We start from the raw sequence: 24,611 nt of genomic DNA on the forward strand, positions 1-24,611 counted from the left end.
TCTGGACTTGAATATTCGATGCCCTTCCTATTCTTCCATAGTCTTTTGGTTTGGCTGTTTATGTGCATGTGATAAAGTTGACAGGCTAGACAGGCTAAAACAACGGGTACACCATGCATCTGCAGGTAACACGTGACAACTGCCAACACGGAGTATCTTTTCCTTCCCCCAGGGAATTTGGAATTGATGATTCAAAAATTGGGAGAGGTCAGAGCTACAAGCTAGATGTTTGAGGCTCCTACAGCAGCTGGGAAGGTAGGAGACATGAGAGTGAGGGGTTGACAGAATGGGCTTAACAATCAGACAAAGTGAGCTGAAATCTCGCCTCTGTGTGACCTTGAGCCAGTTGCTTTACTTCCCTGAGGCTGCCTTTCCTCATTGTAAAGTGGGGGTAAGAAAATCTGCCCCAGGAGCAGTGTGAGGTTTTAGATGAAGGCCTGTTAAGTTCTTAGTACAGAACTGACCACCTGTATTAAACAGCCAGTGGGAGGCCCAAGAAAATGCAGATTCCTGGGCCCCACCCAGCACTATTGGATCAAAATATCAGCAGGCCAGGACCAGGAATCTGCATTTTTACCATGCACACCCACACGACTCAGGCATACTTCGGCGTGACTACCACTAGAGTTAAATGCTCGAGGTGTAGGGACCTACCTTATCAGCATGATATCTAGGGGTGCTTTGGGGTGAATTGCCTCTTGGATTCTCCTGCAGAATTGTAGGAACAGCAGGGGCCAGGGCCAGCAGGGATTCCCAGAGACCCTGGGACCTGATGAAATAGCCTGAGAAGGTGGCCTCTTGAGTGGGTACAGGTCTTCCTGACCCAGAATACCTGAGCAAGCTGCCCCCCTTGGCACACTCAGGAGAAACAATACAGGAGACATTAGTTTCTCCCAGGATCATATTTCAACAACCAAAACAGTCCCAGAAAAGAACACGATTTTCCTTGGAAGCCCTGACTCGATTCCTTTCAGTACAAGACACAGTGCAGTGGCAGAGCTGAGGGGCCAGGACTCCATGGTTTCCAGCCAGGGCATTTTATGTATTTCTGCAGCTGCTTAGGCAGGTGGGAAGAAGCCCCAGCACATTCCCAACACTTCCAAGCCCGGCATCCCTGAGGCCCCCACCTCCTCCCACATATTCTTTTGAAGGCAGCAGGGCACATCCCCCTTGGTAGTCACCCGGCTGTGAGCTGATCTTTCAACTAAGAATGCAAATCTCTTGACAATTTCCGCACAACTGGCTTTTCCATGATGCATGCCATATAATGGCCCATTAGGCTCAGTGCTAGGAGGGGCCACCGCTTGCTAAATGTCCCAGAGTTAGAACATCCATCGGTCAGGGCCACCACAGCCCCAATCTGACCCCAAGCCCTCTGCGTCATCCAAAACGTCAGTCGGCTTTGCCAAGTTCTGGGCAGCCCCTGGAAAATGTCGCTACACTGCTCTCTGATTCTCACCTCCGACGTTGGCTCCACTTCAATTTGAAGTAATGGATTTCCTTCCAAGCTGTAAAGAAAGAAAAAGAAACATGATCCCTAGGTGAAAAGGTAGGTCTGTATATTGAGTTTAGCTTTGTATGAAGAATCCCCAGATGGGAAGTCTTCACCACCAAGCCTTTATCTCACATTTCATTTCAACACGTGTGTCTGAAATAATCCATAACCTCGCCACACACACACACACACACACACACACACACGAAACACAGTGTGCCAGGACCTTGTTTTAAGTTGATTTTCTGGGCTGCTCAGGGCTCATTTTTATTTATTGCTTTGGTTTCAACTAATCTAGCAGCTTTCTTATAAACTGGCCTAAACGCCCTGGGTAGACAAGTCCTCAGAGCTCTATATGTTTGGAATTTGTTGGAAGGATCTCAGTGTTCTTGTTTGTCTGTTCATTCATGCATTCATGCGACTATTGAATAGATGTGTGTGCCAGGAACAGTGTTAGGCCCTTGGAGGGATATAGAATTGAAACTGGCATGGCTTCTGACCTTAAGGAATATTGTGTTCCTACTGAAGGAACTAAAGCCAGTATGTAGATACTATGCAGAGAGGCTAAAAGTAACAAGGCCAAAAGTTAGGTATGAATTGGATAAATGGAGCGTGGTGGGAATTCGAAGACGAGAGAATTACTGGGTGTATTTGAAAGTTCCCAATGTTTGAGGTAGGCCTTGCCAATCACATGGAATGAGGATGTGTGGAATGAAAATAAAAAGACCATATTGAACTGGAAGACACAAGTGTGTGTGTGTGTGTGTGTGTGTGTGTGTGTGTGTGTGTGTGTGTGTGAGAGATGCATTCACAAGCTCATGAGCCGCAGTTCTGTTCTTAGGAAGCAAACATTTTGGGTATAGATGCTGGCAGGGCGTCACAATGTGTTTGTGTGAGCACTGCATAGGTATTATGGGATGTGCTTTGTGCAGGGCTGTCTTGTGTGCATGTGAGTTGGGTGTACACACAGGATGTTGAGGAGGATGCTGTATGCTGATGGTATAATTGGGTGTGCATTAGAGGTGTGAGCAGACTGTCAAGTGCATGTGACATTTGACATGTCATGGATGTTGGGCACAGTGTGCATTAGAGGTATGTTGCGGGGTTTAGACTTGAGGATGTGCACGTGTTTTTGAAGTGCAGCAGGGAGACAGAATGGGGCTGTTGAAGGCATGGAAGAGCTGAGACAGGTGAGAAAAAAGAGTCACAATGAATACCCCACCCCTCCTTTCCTATTTCCCCAGTGGATCCTCCCTTCCCCCTACTCATTTGGGGAACCTCCCGTATCCTGACCCTCAGATCGCAGGAAGTGGCTGGCTCCACAGAGTCAATCCACTTGCTGGAGGGGGTCCTGGTGAGAGAGAGTCTGAAAGACCACAAGAACTAAAAGAAGGAGAAAGAAAGGTCAATCCCAAAGTGGCATTTGCCATGGTATTAACCAATTATTCATAGCACAGCCTGGGAAAGTGGAATGAACCTGCACGATGACAGCTGACATGCTGGGAACTTGATGCCCTGGGGGGACTTGGCTGGGACAATGCAGCTGGAGTCCCTCCTCATGCCCCAAACCAAACCAGGCCACCCTCCTCTCTGCATCAAGGCGTGATTCCAGCAGCCAGGGCTATTCAATTATTTCCCTCTGCAAAGAGTTGCCATCACTCCACGCACATTTAAGCAGATCGCAAGCAGCTATTGACTGTTTTTCACTGGTACTTCTGGACTGTCAGTTAATAACCTGGAGTTCATCTTGCACAAATTGTAGAATTGGTTTATGTGAAGCAGAGAAATGATCCGAAGCTAGATGTCAGCACCATATCCCCCGGCAAGTTGCTACTCCTTTGATTTCAGAGATGTACCATGTAAGACTTTAAAAAGTCCTTAAGACCAGTCAGAAAAGATGAAGCAGTTAGGGGACCCAGAAGAAAAACTAAGTAGGCAAAAGGTGAGTTGGCAAACTGATCAAATCCTAGCAAGCCCCAGGCTTCCATCACAACCAAAGAAGTTAAGGAGGTGACTTTGTGGTTATTACTTTTTTTTTCTTTAGACAGAGTCTCCCTCTGTTGCCCAGCGGGAGTGCAGTGGTACGATCCCACCTCACTGAACCTCCACCTCCTGGGTTCAAGCGATTCTCCTGCCTCAGTCTCCCGAGTAGCCGAGTAGCTGGGATTACAGTTGTGTGCCACCACTCCTGGCTAATGTTTATATTTTTAGTAGAGACAGGGTTTCACCAGGTTGGCCAGGATGGTCTCCAACTCCTGACTTCAGGTGATCCTCCCACCTCAGCCTCCCAAAGTGCTGGGATTACAGGCGTGAGCCATAGCGCCTGGCCAAGCTGACCTCACTTCTGCTGCACAAGCAATAAACCACCTGGAAAGAGGGTCTGTTTCCAAAGGATGCTATGCACAAAGATGTCCATTGCAGCATTATTTACAACAGTGAAATATGGGAAGCAATGTAAAATCCAGCAATAGGAAAATGGTTAATAAAATTATTCTACATCATATGTCATTTTACAGCCATTAGAAACAATGTCAGACAGGTGTGACTCATGCCTGTAATCCCAGCACTTTGGGAGGTTGAGGTGGAAGGATCGCTAGAACCTAGGAGTTTGAGACCCGCCTAGGCAACATGGCAAATCCCTGTCTCTACAAAAATAAAAAAATAAAAAATTTGTTGGGTGTGGTGGCACACACCTGTAATCCCAGCTACTCGGGAGGCTGAGCTGGGAGGATCACTTGAGCCCAGAAGGCTGAGGCTGCAGTGAGCTGTGATCGTGCCACTGCATTGCAGCCCTGGGTGACAGAGTGAGACTCTGTCTCAAAAAATAAACAAACAAAAACCAAGAACCAACAACATCTATAGAGAGGCTAAAATAATATTCATAAAATGTGATGTTCAGCATAAAGATAACAAAGCAGGATGGTAACTGATTGCATATCTTGTGGGTCATAACTATGTAAAATATAAATGGAAAGAACACACATAGAAGTTCTAACAGTGGTGAGATCATGAGTGATTATTTTGCCTTTCCCTTTTTAATGAATAGTCCAAATTTTCCAAAATTAGCTTATATTAGTTTTACAATAATATGAACCAGAGGTTAGCAAATTTCTTTCTGCAAAGGGTCATAGAGTAAATATTTTTGGCTTTGGAAGCCCTACAGTTTCTATTACAACTACTTAACTCTGCTGTTACACTGAGAAAGCAACCCTGCACAATACATTGTAAACAAATAGGCATGCTGTGTTCCAATAAAACTTTATATAAAAACAAGCAGGAGGTTGGATGTGTCCCACGGGCTACAGTTTGCTGATTCCTGGTATAAACCTAAATGAGACTTTCAAAAGTTATTCCATGTTCAGTGACATGGAATAACTGCCCTTTCATTAAGCCCCAACTATCGCCTGGGGAAAGTTGTCTTCCTAATCATACGGGTATTATGGGTCCTTAGGAAACGGTCCAGCCCCTGGAAAATGCATTTGACAGGCAGGGGCAGAGACACGAGGCATAGCTGCTCGTGAGGAACAGCATTGCCTCTCTCTGCCTGAGCTCTTACGTTCTTTCTCTTTGCCTAAGTTATTCCCTGTGTCTCTCTGTACCCCCTGTACATCTCCCTCTGCCCCCAACTCCATCAGTTCCAGGAAGAGGAGGAAAGAAGATAGGGAACCGGAGTGGATTGTAGGGCCAGGGCTGGGAATCTCGGAGAAGGGGGAAGATGTCTCTGTCCCACTTACATTGGATTCGAGGTCACCGGATGCAGGATGACCTGGGGCGCCCGGGTCGGCGTCTCCGGCACCGGCACCACATCTGAAAACCAGAGATTGGACATTCAGAAAACAAATGTGAAGTCCACAACCCTCACAAAGGCCTGATTCCTGGGTGACATGGTAGCTAATTTTTCACCAGATCTTGGATCTCTTCCCTTGGCCAATCTCCTTTCTCCTTTCCTGGACCACCTGGACTCTACCTGCTCAGCTGGACCAGGGTTCTGGATGACATCCTCCACAAAATTCCTCATTGTTGAGTAGGGGGCTGCCAGAACCCTCAAGCATCCAGCCTGAAGCATTGACTGATCATCTCTGAATCTTCCTTTCTCCTGGGTTCCCTCTGGTATGATAAGGCCCCTTGGTTTCACATCTTCTCAGTACCCAGCTCAGGACCCTATGACCATCTCTTCCCTGCCACATGGCTCTAGACCCCTCCTCACCCTTGCCCATTGTTCCACGGCACTCCACCCTCTCAGGCCTTTCCATGGCGCCTTGGGACCTCCTTGGGTCCCACTGTGCCCTTAGGACTTCCCACTCTTTCTTTTCCACTTCCATGTTCAGCCATTATCCTGGAGTGTGATGGTTCCACTACCACCCTCTTTGATCTTAGGCACCCCCACAACATCTGCCTCCATTCATCCCAGCAACTCCTGCAATGCAGCAGGGCTTGTTCAGAAGAGGCTGCTTCCAGCTCACATGAAACTCACCTGGGAAGATGAACTGCTGCTTGTATTTGTAGTAGTGGGATGCTTGCAAAAGAAAGAAAACATCAGAGTGAGTGTCCCCAAGGAGATGTCCCTTCACGGACCAAACTGAGCTCTTATGGCCACCACATGGTCATTCTCTGCCCACCTTCAAGAGTTTTCACACTTTTGCAGACAAAGGACTGCAAACATGTGTAAAGAAACCAGAACTCTAAACATCCATGCCAACCCTCCCATCTGATATCTCACACTCCCTAAAATCAGACTGCTCCAACTCAAACAGACGTTCTGACTACAATACCATTTTTGTGAAATGCATAATTACACACACACATACAGAAGAAGCCTGCAAAGCCATAATCCAAAATATTAATTTTTCCCCCTTTTGGCAGAATGATTACAGTGGCTTAAAAAATCCTTTATGCTTTTTCTGTACTTTCCTAATTTTCTGCAATGAGCATCGTACCAGTTTTCTCTTTTTTTGTGGATGTAACAAATTACTACAAACTTAGTAAAACAACACAAATGTATCCTCCTACAGTTCCGGAGGACAAAAGTCTGAAATAAGTCTTACAGGGCTGAAATCAAGCTTAGTTCCTTCCGAGGGCTCCAGGAAAATCTATTCCTTGTCTTTTCCAGTTGTTTGAGGCTGCCTGCATTTGTTGGCTCATGGCTCCATCACTCCAACCTCTGCTTCTGTTGTGCCATCTCCTTCTTCTGCCTTTGACCTTCTTGCTTCCCTCTGATAAGGACCTTTGTGATTATATTTAAGGACTTCCCAGATAAGCTAAGATAATCGTCTCATCTCAAGATCCATAACTTAATTACACCTGCAAAGTTCCTACTGTCCTTTAAAGCAGCATCTTCCCAGATTCTGAGATCAAGACATGGATATCTTTTGGGAATTATTCTACCTACCACAAGTATGCATTAACTTCTGTATTTAGGAAAAAGTTACATAAAATAAATTTTCTGGACTTCACTGCTGGTTCCCTGACAATTCCTTTTACTTCTAATCTACTCGCCAGAGGCCAGGAGTCTTGGACACTTAAAGGTTTCTAACATGCTAATACTCCATTGGGGAACAGTGCCTGGAATAGGGGGTCAAGGGGTGTTGGGGGCAGGGGACACAGAGCTTTGTGTCCTCAAGTAAATGAAGAGGGCAGGGATATAGTCAGATGAGTCTGTATTGGTGAATCCACTTCCAGAAACAATTCGATGACATTCAGGGACAAGCCACCATTGGAATTGTTTTATCAAATATTAGCACAGTAGCTCAGAGCCTAGAGTCTGGAAGCTGATCCTGAATGGTCAAATATTTGCTCTGCCTTTGGCTATTTGTAGAGACTCCAAGTCTCACTGCCCATATGTGTAAAATGAGGATAATAACAGTCCCTTCCTCAAAGGGCAAGGACCATCACTACAAGATAAAAGTGTATTCAAGGTACCGAATTAGTATTAGCTTTGAGATAAATAAACACATTTCTAAGCTCTCTTAACTAATAGACAAGAATGATTTATAGCTAAGAGATAATCACATAGTTCCAAGTGCTAACTAAATGTTTTGCCTTGGGGAAGCAGACGGAACACTCTCCCTGAGGTTGAAATTTACTGATAGATTGCTTCAGGATAGGGAGTAAATCCTACTATCTCAGGACCTCAAACTCCTGGTTCTGTGCCTTGCACCAGTCAGCGTGCAACATACATTTGTTGAATTAATCAACTCTCTTTATCATAGATGAAACAGCAAAAACCTTGGGCTTAGTCCAATTCCAGATTGTATCAAATAGTTGGAGTCCAGATGGATGCATTTTTGATTCTGGAAAATGAGATGTCCAGGGCAAGAAGCAACTTATTCGAGGTCACAGAGCAAAGCTTTAAAAGAAAAGCACCCTCCATGATTTCAGGGACCGTTTTACTGTTAGATAACATGAGTTTTTCATTGCATGCAACTATTTTATTAGTCAACAAGGGGCTAAAATTAAAACAGGAAAACTACCCGAGGCTCTTAAGAGGCTTGGCTGATCTTTTCCCTCCCCAGCTCTGACAGTGATGGGGGATTCAGTGTCTGTAGAAAACGTTCGCTGACAGCTATGTTCTTGTTGGGCAATGGAGAGCAGGAGCAGCTTCAGAAAGTCCGAGAAGGGACAGGTGTCAGGCAACGGGACACCAGCAAATGCCTCCACACCCGAAGCCAACGCCCTCCTTGACTCCTCCCCATGTGCCATGGAACAACTCGTTCCTGGTGACTGAAAGGGAAACACGTGGCCAGAAGAGGAGGAAAGACATTGTTGGGAGACCTGTTCTTCCTGCTGATGACAGACACCATCAAGAAGTGGCTCTAAAGAACAGCTGGTGACCTTGAGTGGGCTGCTCAGGAGAGCCCAGTGGCTCCTGGCTTTCTGGCATCCAAGATGACTCAGGACCTGGGAGGTTGCAGATGAAGTCAAAGAGACAAGCAGGCCACTTTGAAGGAGCCTCCCCTCCAGAGCCCCCATGCCTACCCTGAAGCCTCCCAAGACAGCAGCCAGAGTGGTCTTCTAGAAGGAAGGAAGAAAGGTCAAGTTGTTCTCTGCCTAAACCTTTCAACTGCATCCCATGGAGTCTCACATAAAATCTAAAATAGGCCGGGCGCGGTGGCTCAAGCCTGTAATCCCAGCACTTTGGGAGGCCGAGACGGGTGGATCACGAGGTCAGGAGATCGAGACCATCCTGGCTAACACGGTGAAACCCCGTCTCTACTAAGAAATACAAAAAACTAGCCGGGCGAGGTGGTGGGCGCCTGTAGTCCCAGCTACTCAGGAGGCTGAGACAGGAGAATGGCCCGAACCCGGGAGGCGGAGCTTGCAGTGAGCTGAGATCCGGCCACTACACCCCAGCCTGGGTGACAGAGCGAGACTCCGTCTCAAAAAAAAAAAAAAAAAAAAAAAAAAAAAATCTAAAATACTGCTAGGCCCAGACCCTGCAGCCCTGAGTCTCTCTGGAGGCCACTTTCCCTTGTTTATGGCACTTGGGCCCCTTCTTGTGACTGGGCCTTTGCCTTACTTCCCCCACCTGCAGAACTCAGCCATCCAGTGACCCTCCAACCTAAATCTGTTCTCTTGCATTTGCTCAAGGACTCTTGCAAAGACTCTTGGCCATCACAGCCTTCATCACAATCTATAATCCTGTTTTCATGCATATGTTTATTTGGTTAACACCTTTCTTTCTCACTAAGCTATACTTTTCATGAGAACTAGAGCTGTTGTAGGCAGAATAATGCCTGCCCCTACCCCCACAGCATGTTCAGGTCCTAATCTCTGGAAATTGTGAATCCATTTCATTACATGGCACACGGGACTCTTTGGATGAGATTACTTAAGGATCTTGAGGTGGGGAGATTATCCTAGATCATTCGGGTGGGCTCGACGTCATCACAAGGGTCCTCAGAAGAGGGAGGCAGGGTCAGAGAAGGAGATGTGATCACAGAAGCAGAGGCCAGAATGAGGAGGGGCCACAAGCACAGTAATGTGGGCAGCCCCTAGATGCTGGGAAAAGGCAAGGAGATGGATTCTCCCTGAGACCTTCCAGAATAAACCAACCCTGTTGACATCTTGGTTTTTAACCCAGTGAAGCCAGTTTTGGACATCTGGCCTCTAGAACCATAAGATAATAAATCTGTGTGCTTTTAAGCCACTAAGTATGTGGTCATTTGTTACAGCAACAATAGGAAGTGAATACAGGGGCTACATATGGTTTGTTCACTGCTCCAAACCTAGTGCCTAGTACAGTAGCTGGTACAGAGTAGATGCTTCATAAATACTGTTAACAAAATGAATGGATGAACACAGTCTGAGGGTCAAGAAGAAAATTTGAAGAGAAAAAACTGCAGCCCTGGGCAGTGCATGAAATTCAGGTCATTCATTCATTCAACAAACACTTAATGAGTGCCTTCAGTCACAGGCAACGTGTCGGGCTTTGAGTGTGCATTGGTGAATGAAGACACATTGCCTAGTCTCATGCAGCTGGCATTCTGATGGAGGAGACAGACACTTAACAAATGAGTACGTAAACCAGATCATGGCACAGAGTGATGAGCATAAAAGAGAGGCTTGGGAGAGATTGATGGAAAGGGGAAGGGAGGAAACACTCCCACGAGTCCAAGTGGCCCAAGTGAGGTCTCAGAAATCCTGCAAACTCCACCAAAGGCAGATTCCACCTCCTTTCTTCTCCCTTTGAGCCATTAGAATTTGCCATTTCCTGGAGTTGGGGGTATGTGTGTCTCTGTGTGTGTGTTTCAAGATGGCTCTAGGTGGCTCCAAAGAAAAAAGGTATTTGAGCACTCCAGCCTCAGAAACCCATAAGACAATCATTTCCAAAGCCTCTTCATCTATCTTGCCATGGTGGTCGCCACCACAGCTCTGAATTGTTAGCCCCATGTTACCGATGAGAAACAGACCTAAACAGAGGCAGTGCCATGCTCAAAGCCACACAGCTAGGAAGGAGCAAAGCTGGGATCCAACCCCAGGTCTGTCTGTCCATGTAGCACTCTTGACATCACCTTATACTGGGCCATGTCCAACATGGTCCCAGGACTCAGGGAAAGGTGGTTAACAGGAGGTCCACCCAGCTGGCAGTGCACAGTAACAAGTACCACCGAGGCTGCACACGCCACGCTTGGGTTCTAACAGCCTTTTCACCACATGTCCTGAGGTTAACAGACGAGTTAAATGGCTGGTCCACCCCCCACCCCCTTTTGGACAAGAATGTTCTAGATGAATCAGTGCTGGGGACATTGTTATGCCTAAGCTTTAGCTTAAATAGCCTTCAGAAAACTCAACATCTGGCAGGGACCCACCGGCTAAGTTCCATTTTTCATTAACAGAAGCTCCCAGTCAAGAGTGGGACAGCCAGCCAGATCTTTGTACAAACAGGACAGGTACTCATGACCCTGGGGCTGTTTTGCTAAAACTGCCTAAGACACAGGGTATGTCCAACTGTACTTCCAAAGGTTCTATTTTGTTTTCCATTTCAGCACTGAATTTTATTATTCGATTCTAAAATGGATGCACACTCATATACGTCGTAGAAGTAAGTGCATGAGATAAAGTCCCTCTCCTCAATGGCTGCCATGAAGTTCTTCCAGACTTTACCGTGCACATGCGAACACATATACACACACTGGTACACAGACATACATGTATGTAAATATTTTACAATAAACAGAATATTATACTGATGACTTTGCAAATCACTTACTTTCTACTTGAGAAACATTACGGATATCTTTCCATGTCAGGAAATCTACATAGAGTACTATATTCCTTTGAAAGTTTGCAGAATATTTGGTTATATGGATATATGTGTGTATTCAACCATTCACTGCCCACTCTTGATGGGCATTTGGGTTAATTTCAGTTTTCACTGCTACAATGAAGTCCTTACACACAGATCTCTGCACCCTAGTGCAAGTGTTTCTGTATATACATTCCTAGAAGTGATATACTGGTCAAAGAAATGCACATTTAAAACTTTAACAGGGCTGGGCATGGTGGCTCACACCTGTAATCTCAGCACTTTGGGAGGCCAAGGCGGGTGGATCACCTGAGGTCAGGAGTTCGAGGCGAGCCTTACCAATATGGTGAAACCCCGCCTCTACTAAAAACACAAATATTAGCCAGGCGTGGTGGTGTGCACCTTTAGTTCCAGCTACTCAGGAGACTGAGACAGGAGAATTGCTCGAACCCGGGAGGTGGAGGTTGCAGTGAACTGAGATCGCACCACTGCACTCCAGCCTGGGTGACAGAGCGAGACTCCATCTCAAAACAACAACAACAAAACAAACTTTAACAGAAAATATCAAATTACCTTCCCCAAATGTTTACTTCAGTTCATACCCCTATGGCAAGATACATTGGGATTTCATCTTTTATTCTACAATTCTGTCTAGGCCCCCACATTAATTAACAGTGATAATGAGAAATGCAAATAAAGGTAGCCACTGTACTTTATTATTATTGTGTTTAATAATAATCCAAGGAGCCCAGATTTGTTGAGGTCTTCAATGAAACTGTCACTCTGCCAAGCTTTGTCCATGTATTATGACATTTCTTTCTAAAACAATTATCTAAGGTGGGTACTATTACAATCTCCATTTTACAGATGAGAGCACTGAGGCCCAGAGAGGCAAGTTATTTGCCCAACATCACACAGACATTAAGTGGTAAAGCTGAGATTTGAACTTAAGTAGCTTGGCTGCAGAGCCCACACTCTAACTGCCATGCTGAAGTGCTTTTACCCAAAGGACCCCTTAGCTCAGCCCCCAAAGAGGGCCAGGACCTTGTCATGACCTGCCATGGAGTGGGGGGGGGGGCGGGGAATGAGGTGGCATGCTAGAACAACACATTTTCAGGCACCCCTCCTTGAAGACTCTGGCTGAGGGAAGGAAGGAGCTAAGGGACACCCTGATTACTCCAGGTTAGGCAGGTCTCTTGTCTGGAGACGCCAGCAGATTCTTTAAGGGATGAGAAGAGTTGTGGTGCTTTTGTGCACAGTTCTCCCATAAAACGGGCCCTTCCCCTTCCCTTGGTCCATAAACAAGTGCCAAACAATTTGAGAGAAAATACTCCTGAAGTCAGTGTCTCCAGGGAGTGAAGTGGCTACAGGAAAGCATCGGGCCCACTTCCCCTAAGAGTGGGTGGTCATGGGAAGTCTAAGGGTCTTTTCTTTTCCCTTTCATCTCTTTCTGAAGAAGTAAAAATGAACAACCCTGGAGATGGCGGTGGGGGCCCTTCTGTCTGTGGAAATGCCGGGCAATGAACCAGCGGCACTTACTAAGAGGATTCAGCTGGTGACTCACACGGCAGTCCCTGATGGGTGCCAGGTGAGTGGCCCCCACACAAGGCGGATATGACGCTGTTAAATTCAGACTTGAACTTAACAAAAAACCCAAAGTTCCAAGAATTCAAAATATGTGCCATCTCTGTGGACGTAGCCCAAATCAAAACAGTGTGGGCAGGTGCTGTGACTGGCTTGTCCTCAGATGGATGGTTGCATGCGGGTGCTGCCCAGGTGTGGGGCGGGGCCTCCATTTGCCTCCTGGCCATTCACTCATGCCTGGTTAAGCTTAGAGGTGTGAGCTGCGACCAAGGACCTAGGATTTTTTTTCATAGTGTGAGGCTTGTTGACTCAGGAGGAAATCAGGAGCTAGACCAGAGTAACCAAGGGAACTTTCAGTGATGATGGAAATGCTCTATACCTGAGCCATTCAGTATGGCAGCCACCAGCCACATGTGGCTACTGGGCCCTTGCAATGTGGCTAGTATAACCAATAAGCTAATTTTTAAATTATATTTAATTCATTTAAAGGTAAATAGCCACACACGGCTAGCGGATACCATATTGAACAACACAGATGTAGACTCTGGTTCCAACTGGCCATGCCAGTCCCACCAGCCTTCTTCTTGAGGCCAGCTGCAGTGCCACAAATACGGCTGAGTTGGAAGCATTCTTAGGGCCCTAGCACAGGAACTGGGCTAGGCTGGACCCTGGAATAGATGGGGAGATTCTTAGGTCTGGTCTACCTGAAGGAAGAAAAATATCCCATTCTTAGGTCTAATGACAAAGAAGGTCAAGAAGCCACAGTGTCCCATGAGTGGCTTCTCTACTATCATCTCATAGCCCAGTGCATACTCCCTGGTCAACAGCCTAGGTGCCTTGTAATTCCTGAGCTAGAGGAACCTTCCAGATCATCTTGTCCAACTACATCTTTTCAGACGTGAGACACAGCAAGAATGTGATAGACCTGGATCTTGACTCCAGGAGACCAGACTGTTCATTGACAGCCCTGTCCTCACATCTGGGTTAAGACTCAGTATGCAGCCCTGCTCAGATGTGTGCCCCTAAGATCTCCAGCACAGGATCTAGCTTCCAATTTTAACCAATTTAGCTCATAAGATAACTGTCAGCTCCAGAGTCAATGGTTCCCTTCTGTGACTTAGACTTAGGCGAAGACCCTGGGTTGTAGCTTGCCAAAACACACAGTCTCTAAGAGTTCCTGCACCCCTTTGAGCCTCTGTTTCTTCATCTGTAAAAGGAGCTGATAATGCTCACTTGTGGCTATTCCAAAGATTAAATACGTGATATAGGGTAATTGCTTAGGATACGATAAGGGTCAGTCCTCATACTTCCTTACCCCTCTCTGGTCATCAATCCGTCACCTTCCAGCAGAGACTTGCTGTATCAGGACTCTGGCGTGAACCCACCCCCTCCCTAATCTCTGCCCCTCCAACGCTGCACACCCCATATCTCCCCAAGCATGGAGGTACCTGGCAGGTTGAAGTTCTTCTGCTGCCGTGTGCACTGCGGGGAAGGGTGTAGGGGAGAAGGCGGCGTGGCACTAGGAGGGAGAGGGGGTGCTGGCGAGGAGGGCGTGGAGGACGTCGTGGAGGAGGGGTTGCTGCTGGAGTCTGGCTGGTAAGGGACAGGGATGTGGTCCTGCAGAGAGAAAACAGGGTAGGAGTCAGGGATAGGCAGGGAAGCAGAGACACAGCAGAAAGAGTGGGCTGAGCAGGAGAGGCCCCCACCCCAGCCCCTGCACCAACTCTTGCCCTTTCCTCAGCCACCAGATCCTTCCAAAGTCCCTCCTGCTTCATCAGCCCTGCTGGGCTGCATCCAGCTGTGGAAGGAACAGCCTCTGCAGTCGAATTCCTGTCCACTGCTTGGACCCCAGAGTGAAAGGTGACCGTGTAATGAAAACGACACAGGTGACAGCCACTCACCCTGTGCCTCTTTGATTCTGATAAACCCCATGCAGAGGTGTCCAGAGTACCCCTCCCAAACCAACACCTCTCCTCCCAAGTGTTTATTAAAGAATCAACAGTCTGACAGCTCCAGAGAGAATGTGAGAGGGAGCCTTCAGCATCTTAGCTCGGGTCACAGCTGGAACCAGCACTGCCTCTCTTCATGCCAGACCAGCTCAAAAACAAGGAGAGAGAAAGAATCCATGTGTGCATTTTCGGAATGGCCTGCTGGGGTGGACTTAAGAGCACAGTAGTGGGTTGAACGGCGTCCCACAAAAGACGTCCACCCAGGACCTCTGAATCTGATCTTATTTAAACTAAGGGTCTTTGCAGACATAATTTAAGGTAAGGATCCCGAGATGAGATCATCCCGGATTCGGGTGAGTCCTAGATCCAATGACAAATATCCTAAATCCAATGACAAATATCCGAATCATCCTGGATTCAGGTGAGTCCTAAATCCAATGAGACACACGGAGAGGGAAGTCACATGAAGATGGAGGGAGAGATTGGAGTGATGCAGACACAAGCCAAGGGTTGCTGGAGCCACCAGAGACTGGGAGAGAGGCATGGAAGAGATTGTCCTTCAGAGCCTCCAGAAGGCAACCCTGCTGGCATCTTGACATTGAATTTCTGGCCTCTAGAACTGTGTGAGAATAAATTTCTGTTGTTTCAGCCACCCAGTTTATATTCTTTTGTTACAGCAGCACCAGAAAATTAGTATCAGCAGGATCTGGAGTCAGGAAAACCTGGACTCAAAGTCCACAGCCACCTCTTTTCTGTGCATCCTGGGCAAAATGCCTAATCTTTCCATTCCTCAGTTTTGTCCTCTGTAAAATGGGAATAATGATAACATCAAGTGCACAGGGCTGCATGAAGATCAAATGATGTGGAAGAATGGGAGGGAGGGAGGCAGGCAGGGAGGAACAGTAGCTGATATAGAGGCATGGGAGGGAAGGAGGCAGGCAGGGAGGAACAGTAGCTGTATGTATTTGCAGGCATGTTCTCCTGGAAAGTGATAGATTGGTGCTGCCTAAAGCTTGAAAAGCATTTCACCTCTTTGGGACTTTTTGCTTTCACCAGATGGCAAGAGATGAACAAAAGCAGCAAACCTCCACATGACATAAAAGGGATTCCTGCCTCTCAAAGCCAGCAGAGCTAAGTGTTCCCAGGGGAGCCTTCATCTGTTCACCCACAGGACCGTGGTCACTTGATCCCTCCATTACTCAGAGGTCCACTACTCATGTGGACCAGGTACTCAAAGATGCTTTAGTGTGGTCAACAGGTATGCTTATCTGCCAACTCCAAGAGTAGGTGTGGTGAACACCCAATAGCAAAGGAGGTCAAGGGCAGAAGGGGAAATGGACATTCTCTGTCTACTCAGGCTTACTGGGTGTCCAGCCAGGTTGTATATTTCACCCTCCCAAAGCATACTCTACTGCCACTAGATCCACACTGCTTCTGGGTCAGTGAGTCTCTCTTTATCCCATTTTTTTTGTTTGTTTGTTTTTTTTAGATGTGGTCTCATTCTGTGGCCTGGGCTGGAGGGTAATGGCATGATCACGGCTCACTGTAGCCTCAGCCTCCTGGGTTCAAGCGATCCTCTCATCTCAGCTTCCTGAGTAGCTGGGACCATAAACATGAACCACCACGCCCAGCTTTAAAACACTGTTTTTTTGTAGACACAGGGTCCCACTATGGTGCCTAGGCTGGTTTCAAACTCTTGGGCTCATGCGATCTGACCCTCCCACCTCGGCCTCCCAAAGTGCTGGGATTACAGGTGTGGGTCAATGCGCTCGAACTCCTTATCCTTAACATGGGCTAAGAACATCCACCTTGTAGGTCTGTTGTGAAGTTTAAACAAGTTATGTATGTACCTACCTCCTTTGTATTGAGTAGAGGTGCTTTATCATCAATAAATGGTAGCCATTATGTTAATGATAGTGTGTTTCTATAATTAAACTTTTTATTTTGAGATCATTGTGGATTCACATGTAGTTGTAAGAAGAGAGAGATCTTATGTTTCCTTTGCTCAGTTTTCTCCACTGATAACATCTTATGAAACTATAGTACAATATCACAGCCCAGATACTGAACTGATACAGTCAAGATACAGAACAGATCCATCAAAACCAAGATCCCTCATGTTGCCCATTTATAGCCATACCCATTTCCTGCTCTCTCCTCACCATCCTCTCCCCATATTTAACCCCTGGCACCTCTAATCTATTCTCCACATCTGTGGAGAATAATGTTATACTAAATAGTGTTATTTAGTATAATAAACACTAGTTGTATGTGGGTTTTTTTTTTTTTTTTTTTTTGAGATAGAGCCTTGCTACATTACCCAGGCTGGTCTCAAACTCCCGGGCTCAAGCAATCCCACTGCCTCAACCTCAATCCCAAGTAGCTGGGATTAGAGTTGTACACCCTGGTGCCCAGCTCTACTCTCAGTTTCTATAATTTTATAATTTCACTGTTTTATAAATTGAATCATACAGTATGTAACCTTTTCAGACTGCATTTTTTCACTCAGAATAATTATAAATTCATCCAAGTTGTTGCATGTATTAATAGTTTCTTCCTTTCAATTGCTGAGTTTCTTCCTTTTGATTGCTGAGTAGTACTCTATGATATGGATATATCAGAGTTTGTGTAACCATTTACCCACTGAAGGACATGTAAGTTGTTTTCTATTTTTCGCTATTGTGGATAAAGCTGCTATAAACATTTCTTTACAGGATTTATGTTAACATATGTTTTTATTTCTCTGGAATAAATGCTCAGAAGTGTAGTTTCTGGATAATATAGTAATAACATGTTTAGTTTTAAAAGGAAATGCAAAAACTGTTCTCTAGAGTGGCTGCACCATTTACACCAGCAATGTAGGAATGACTGATATTTCTCTGCATCTTAGCCAGTGTTTGGTGTTATCACTATTTGTTATTTTAGCCTTTCTAATTGGAGTGTAGTGATACCTCATTGTGCTTTGATTTGCATTTCCTAATGGCTAATAATATTGAACTTCTTTTCATGTGCTTACTTGCCATCTGTATATCCACTTTGGTCTTGATGACTGTATCTATATAAGAAGTCTTGAGATCAGGTAGACTGATTCCTCTCACTTCATTATTTTTCAAAAGAATAAAGCTATTGCAGATATTCTAGTTCCTTTGCCTTTTCACATAACTTTTAGAATAATCATGTCTTTACTCATAAAAAATAATCTTTCTCGGATCTTGATATAAATTGTGCTAAACCTATATATGAATTTTGAGGAGAACTGACTTCTTAACTATGTTGAATCTTCCAATCCATGAACATGGTATGGGTATCAGTTTCCTAGAGCTGTTATAACAAAGTACTATAAACTGAGTGGGTTAAAACAACAGAAATTTATTCTCTCACAGTTTTGGAGGCCAAAAGTCCCAAGTCAAAGTATTGGCAAGGCCGTGTGTCAGGATCCCTCTGAGACTTTAGGTAGAATCCTTGTTTGCCTCTTCCTACCTTCTGGTGGTGGCCAGCAATCCTTGTCATTACTTGGATTGCAGCTGCATCACTCTAATCTCTGCCTTTGTTGTCACATGGTGCTCTCCCTGTGTGTCTCTGTTTCTCTTCTCCTCTTCTTATAAGGCCGAAAGTCATATTGGATTAAGGAACCATCCTTCCAGTACACCCTCATCTAAACTTGATTATATCTGCAAAGTTCCTGTTTCCAAAGATCACATTCACAGGTCCTGGAGGTTACAACTTTAGCATATCCTTGTAGGGAATACAGTCAGACCCACAGTGGTATCTGTCTCCATTTCTTTTGATCTGTGTTTCCTTTCACCAGCATTTTGTAGCTTTCAGTGTACAAGCCCTATACATGTTTTATCAGATATACACCAAAGTGTTTCCATTTTGTTCAGCAATTGTAGATGGCATGTTTCTAATTTAGTTTCCATATGTTAATTGCTAGTGTATAGTAAATATAACTGATTTGGGCTGGGCACGGTGGCTCGCACCTGTAATCCCAGCACTTTGGGAGGCTGAGATGGGCAGATCACAAGGTCAGGAGTTCAAGACCAGCCTGGCCAATATAGTCAAACCCCATCTCTATGAAAAATACAAAAATTAGCCAGGTGCAGTGGCACACACCTGTAGTCCCAGCTAGTTTGGAGGCTGAGACAGAAGAATCGCTTGAACCTGGGAGGCAGAGGTTGCAGTGAGCTGAGATCATACCACTGCACTCCAACCTGGGTGACAGAGCGAGACTCCATCTCAAAAAAAAAAAAAAAAAAAAAAAGAAATATAACTAATTTGTATTGATCATGTATTCTGTGACCTTGCTGAATTCACTAATTAGTTCTAAGAACTTTTTAAAAAATATATTCTTTGGGACTTTTGTATTTTCTTTGGGATTCTCTACATAGATGATGATGTCATTTGCAAATAAGGACATTTTTATTTCCCCCTTTCCTATCTGCACGTCTTGTTTCCTTTTCTTGCCTTAATGCATTGGTCAGAACTTCTAGCACTGTGTTGAATAAGAATGGTGAGAGTGGATGTCCTAGCTTGTTCCCAGTTGTAGAGGAAAACATTTAGTTTTTCATCACTAAGTATGTTAGCTGTAGTATTATTTTAGGTGCTTTTATCAAGTTGAGGAATTTCCTCATTTTTACTTTTCTGGTTTCTTTTACCATGAATGGTTGTTGAATTTGGTCAAACAATTTTTTGTATCAATTGATATAACCATGTTATTTTTTATTCTTAGCTTGTTAATATGGCGAATTATGTTAATTGATTTTTCAGATACTGAACCAGTCTGTTATCCCTGGAATAAACTCCACTTGTATATATTGCTGACCTCTATTTTCTAAATATTTTGTTAAGAATTTTCACATCTATATTAATGAAGAATATTAGTCTGTAGTTTTCCTTTTCTGTACTTTGGCTTTCAAATCAGGGTAATATTGGCATATATCATGAATTGGAAAGTATACTCTTCTATTTTTTGGAAGAGATTGTGTACAGTTGGTGTTAATTCTTCTTTAGACATTTGGTAGTATTCTCCGGTGACACCATCTGGAGATTTCTTTTTTTGGAGTAAGATAGTTTTAAAATTACAAATTCAGTTTCCTTAATGTTTACAGGGCTATGCAAATTATACATTTCATATTGGGTGAGTTGTGGAAGTTTGTGATTTTCAAGAAATTGGCTTATTTCATTTAAGCTAAAAAATGTATATGTGTAGCATTGTTTGTATATTCTCTTTTTGTCCATTTGATGACTGCAGAGTCTGTAGAGATGTCCCCTCTCATTCCTGATAATTGTAATCAGAGTTTTCTCTTTGTTGGTCACGCTACAGGCTCATCAATTTCATTTTTAATTTCTGTTTTATTTTTCCTGCCTTCCTGTGAGTTAAACATTTTTTAGAATTTCATCTTGACATAGCTAGAGTATTTTTGAGTGTATCTCTTCCTATAGCTTTTTAAATGGCTGCTGTAGGTATTATATTATATACGCATAACTTATTGCAGTCTACTGGTGTTGACATTTTACTAGTTTGAGTGAAATGTTTCTTTATGTCCTTACCCTCCCCCTTTAATAATTGTCTTAAATATTTCCTGTACATATATATAGAACCACATCAGAAAGTGTTATAATTTTTGCTTCAACTCTCAAGCATAATTTAGAAAATTTAAGAAGAGAAGGTATATGTACTATCGTATCTACTAGTATTTGTACACTTTTTATTGTTTCCTGATTTTCCAAGGTTCTTTATTACTTCTTTTCTGTTTAGAAAATACTTTTCAGTTATTCTTTCAGGATAGATATACTTATCACAAATAGTTTTCCTTCATCTGACAATGTCTTGATTTCTCTTTCATTTTTGAAGAACATTTTCACTATGCATGGAATTCTGAATTGAAAACTTTTCTTTCAGCACGTGAAAAAATGCTGTGCCACTTTCTTCTGGCCTCCATGGGTTCTGATGAGAAATTTGTTGTCATTTGAATGGTTTCTCCCATAGGTAAAGTATTGTTCCTCTGTTGTTGCTTTCAAGATGCTTTTGTCTGTCTTCAGTTTTCAGAAGTTTGACATGACATATCTTAGCATGGATTTCTTTGAGTTGATCTTCTTTGGTGTTTTCTGAGATTCTTTAATCTGTAAGTTTATGTCTTTTGCCCAGTTTGGGAAGTTTTCAACCATCATGTCTTTAAGAACATTTTCAGCTCTATCCTCTTTCTCCTCTTCTCTCTTTCCAGGACACCAATGACACCAATGTTAGATTTTTTATTATAATCCCCAGGGGTCCTTGCTACTCTGCTCAGGCCATTTTCTCTCTGTTATCCAGACTGTGTAATGTCTATCACTCTATCTTAAAGTTCACAAATTCTTTCCTCTGCCCCATCCATCTTGTTATTCAGTCCATCTACTGAATTTTTTATCTGGTTATTATATTTTCTAATTGTATGTTCTAAATTTTCTAAATGCTTCTTCTTTTTATCTTCCGATTCTTTGCTGACACTTTCTGTTTCTTTTCAGGGACTTCTTATGTTTTCATTAGTCTCAAGAATGTTCATAATTGCTTATTGAAGTATTTTTATAATGAATGCTTTAAAAGTGTCATCAGATAATTCTAAAATCCCAGTCATCTCAGCATTGGCTTCTATTGATTGTCTTTCTTTTTCTATTCAGCTTGAGATCTTTCTGCTTCTTGCTACGACAAGTAATTTTCAATTGAAGCGTGAACACGTGAGTATTATGTTGTGAGACTCTGAATCTTATTTAAACTTCTTGTTTTTGCTGGATTCCTGTGACATTGCTCTAGCAGAGAAAGGGGAGGTACTGCCTTGCTATTGCCAGGGATGGGTAGAAGTCTAAGTTCTCCATTCAGCTTCTGTTAGCCCCTGAAGAGGGGAGGAGTTTCTCATTATTGCTGGGCAGAGGTAGAAATCCAGCTCCCCCATAAACCTTCGCTGATACCACTCTTGCTGGGAGGGGTAAGAATGTTAAAAAGCAGGGAGCAGACTTGTTAATGATGGTGGTGGCAAAAGCTCTGACTCTTCACTAGGTCTCCTCGAATCCTCCCTCAGCAGGTGTGGGAAGGAGTGCTGCATGATTGCTGGGTGAGGGGGGTGTTCACTCCCACCAGCAGGGACGACAGTCCCTATTCAGCCTTCTCTAACACCAGCCTGGCAGAAGGATTGGGATGCCAGGGTTCAGCTTGACAAGGATGGGAGTCTAGATTCCCTACTTGATCTTTGCTGTTATGGGTGGGTAGGGCAACAGATTTTGCTGTGGTGTTTGGCTGTGGCGTTTGGTTGGTTATTGGGTAAAAGTTTTCTTGCTAAGCTGTCCCTTTCCTGGGCCTTCGACTAGATGGGGCAGGCTTTTGTTGGGGCTTTTATTGTTTTTAACCCATTGACACATCCAGGGTGCCAGCTTCTTCAGTTCTAAGTCTGGGATACATGGAGCTAAAAGAAGTCTCAGACGGCCAGGCACGGTGGCTCATGCCTGTAATCCCAGCACTTTGGGAGGCCAAGGCAGGTGGATCACAAGGTCAGGAGTTCAAGACCAGCCTGGCCAACATAGTGAAACCCTGTCTCTACTAAAAATACAAAAAAAGTTAGCCAGGTGTGGTGGCAGGTGCCTGTAGTCCCAGCTACTTGGGAGGCTGAGGCAGGACAATCGCTCGAACCTGGGAGGCAGAGGTTGCAGTACACCAAGATCGCGCCACTGCACTCCAGCCTGGGTGACAGAGTGAGACTACATCTTAAAAAAAAAAAAAAAAAAAAAAAGAGGCCTCAGGGAACTTGCCACTGTGTCATTGCTTGGGTCCCTAGCTGGTCTGCCTCCTTCTTGCCCTCTTTCAGAGTGGTCTTATGTTTATTTTATATACAATGTCCTTTGTTTATAGCTGTACAGTTGACCCTTGAACAACACAGGTTTGCATTGCACTGGTCCACTTATATGTGAATTTTCTTCCACCTCTGCCACCCCTGAGGCAGCAAGACCAACCCCTCCTCTTCCTCCTTTTCCTCAGCCTACTCAACATGAAGACGACAAGGATGAAGACCTTTATGGTGATCTGTTTCCACTTAATGAATAGTAAACATATATTTTCTTCCTTATAATTTTCTTAGTAACATTTTCTTTTCTTTAGCTTACTTTATTGTAAGAATATAACATATAAGACATAGAACATACAAAATACATGTTAATAAACTCTGTGTTATTGGTAAGGCTTCTGATCAACAGTGGGCTATTAGTAGTTATGTTTTTGGGGCATCAACAGTTATATGTGGATTTTCAACTGTGGGGGTGGGGTTGGCATCCCTCACCCCCATATTGTTCAAGGGTCCACTGTACTTAGTGGGAGGAATACGGAAAAGTAAAATTACTCCATCTTCCTGGAAGCAGAGTAACTAATATTGTTAGTTCATTTAATCCTGGCAGCAAACCTGCAAGTTAGGTGTTATCTCTGGAGGGAGAAACTAGACTCACTCCAGAGAGTCTCCAAGAAAGGGAGACTCAACTATGATTGTGTAGACAGAGAAATGAATATTGGTCCCATGGACAATTAACATTCCCAAGCTATAGAATTTTCCTTGGAATAACAGATCTCTCCAGTTTGATCTCTAATCCTGCGTGGGAGAAATAAATGTGAGTCCCAATAGAAGGCAGGGAATATCTGACCACTTGGACATAGTCTTACTATTCTAGGCAAGACTGTGCTCTAGTTCATTCTAACCACCTGCCAGGCAAGACCACCTTGAAAGTAACTCTGATCCAACATTAGTAGAAAGGCATCAGGAAGCCTTCTCACTCTATCTTGTCTAACGGTAATTGCATTTCCATAACAATGGACATACTGGTGTAAGGAATAATATGTCAGTGACATGTGGAGCAAACATTTATCATTTATGACTATGATATAGAGAGAAGCTCCCACTCAGCCCAGGGGGCAGGTGAGGTTTTTCAAGAAAGTTGGGGGCCAATTATATTATACGAGGAAAAGAAAGGCATCTACCCACCCTCCCAAGCCTTGCTCTTTGAACTTGCTGGCAAATTTCAAGAAGTTTCCATAGATGCTCTGCAAAAAGATGGTCATTGTCTAACTTTAAAAAAAAAACACCATATAGGTTTGTGCTTCTGCATGGACATTTGTCAGCTTATCTGTCTCATCCTCTAGACTAGGCACTCCTCGAGAACAGGGAATATGTTATATGCATCAGCACTTAGCAATGTGCCAGTCACACAGTCACATGGTGGCCACTACTCAATAAATGTGTGCTGGATGAAGGAAAAAAGAAAGGAAGAAATGAAAAGAGGAAGGGTTGTATGGATGAAAAGGAGAGACGGATAGAGGAGGATCTATTTCCTCCCACTAGACTGTTACTTATTCATCTTGGAATCTGTAAAACTAAGCAAGAAACAAAAACAGAGGAGGTAACTAATCAATGTTATATGAATGAATGAATGAATTAAGCAATTGAAAGGAAGAAAGGATAGAGGGAAAGAGGGAGAGAGGGAGAGAAAATTGTCTTTATGGTGGAAGGATGTATCTCTACCTCTTTGAGGACAGACTCATTAATACATATAGTACTTACTTCTCCTGGCAGAATTGTTACAACAGGCGGGAAAATATCTTCTGCAGGTCAGACTCAGATCTGTGTCTGAATAGGACCAGCAGCTGGCGGTTGTGTTCCATCAGAAGGAAACTTATTAAACTCTACCAGATCATGCAGGGAAAGGCTAATGGCATAATTCCTCTTTCTGAACATAGATGAGAGCTGGAAACATCCATCAGAGACCGTCCAGTCCAACCACTTCATTCTGTAGGAGGTGATGCTGAGACTCTAAGGTAGGAGGAATG

The 24,611-nt window shown here is 44.2% G+C and overlaps 1 protein-coding gene across 3 annotated transcripts in view; it reads right to left on the bottom strand.

Annotated features, from left to right (window-relative positions):
- KSR2 (kinase suppressor of ras 2) overlaps nt 1–24,611 on the bottom strand; it is a 508,355-nt gene that overhangs the window by 62,732 nt on the left and 421,012 nt on the right. For all 3 annotated transcript variants that reach the window (XR_013401510.1, XM_028829955.2, XM_077955340.1), the window contains exons 10-13: nt 14,273–14,441; nt 5,970–6,011; nt 5,230–5,302; nt 1,460–1,508 (exon numbers count right to left, since the gene is read on the bottom strand). Coding sequence is in view for 2 of the 3 variants with exons in the window: in XM_028829955.2 (XP_028685788.1) it covers nt 1,460–1,508; nt 5,230–5,302; nt 5,970–6,011; nt 14,273–14,441 (333 nt within the window). In the remaining variant the exon portion in view is untranslated. The remainder of the gene's footprint in view (nt 1–1,459; nt 1,509–5,229; nt 5,303–5,969; nt 6,012–14,272; nt 14,442–24,611) is intronic.

This window comes from Macaca mulatta, chromosome 11 (assembly GCF_049350105.2).
Source record: "Macaca mulatta isolate MMU2019108-1 chromosome 11, T2T-MMU8v2.0, whole genome shotgun sequence".
NCBI lineage: Eukaryota > Metazoa > Chordata > Mammalia > Primates > Cercopithecidae > Macaca > Macaca mulatta.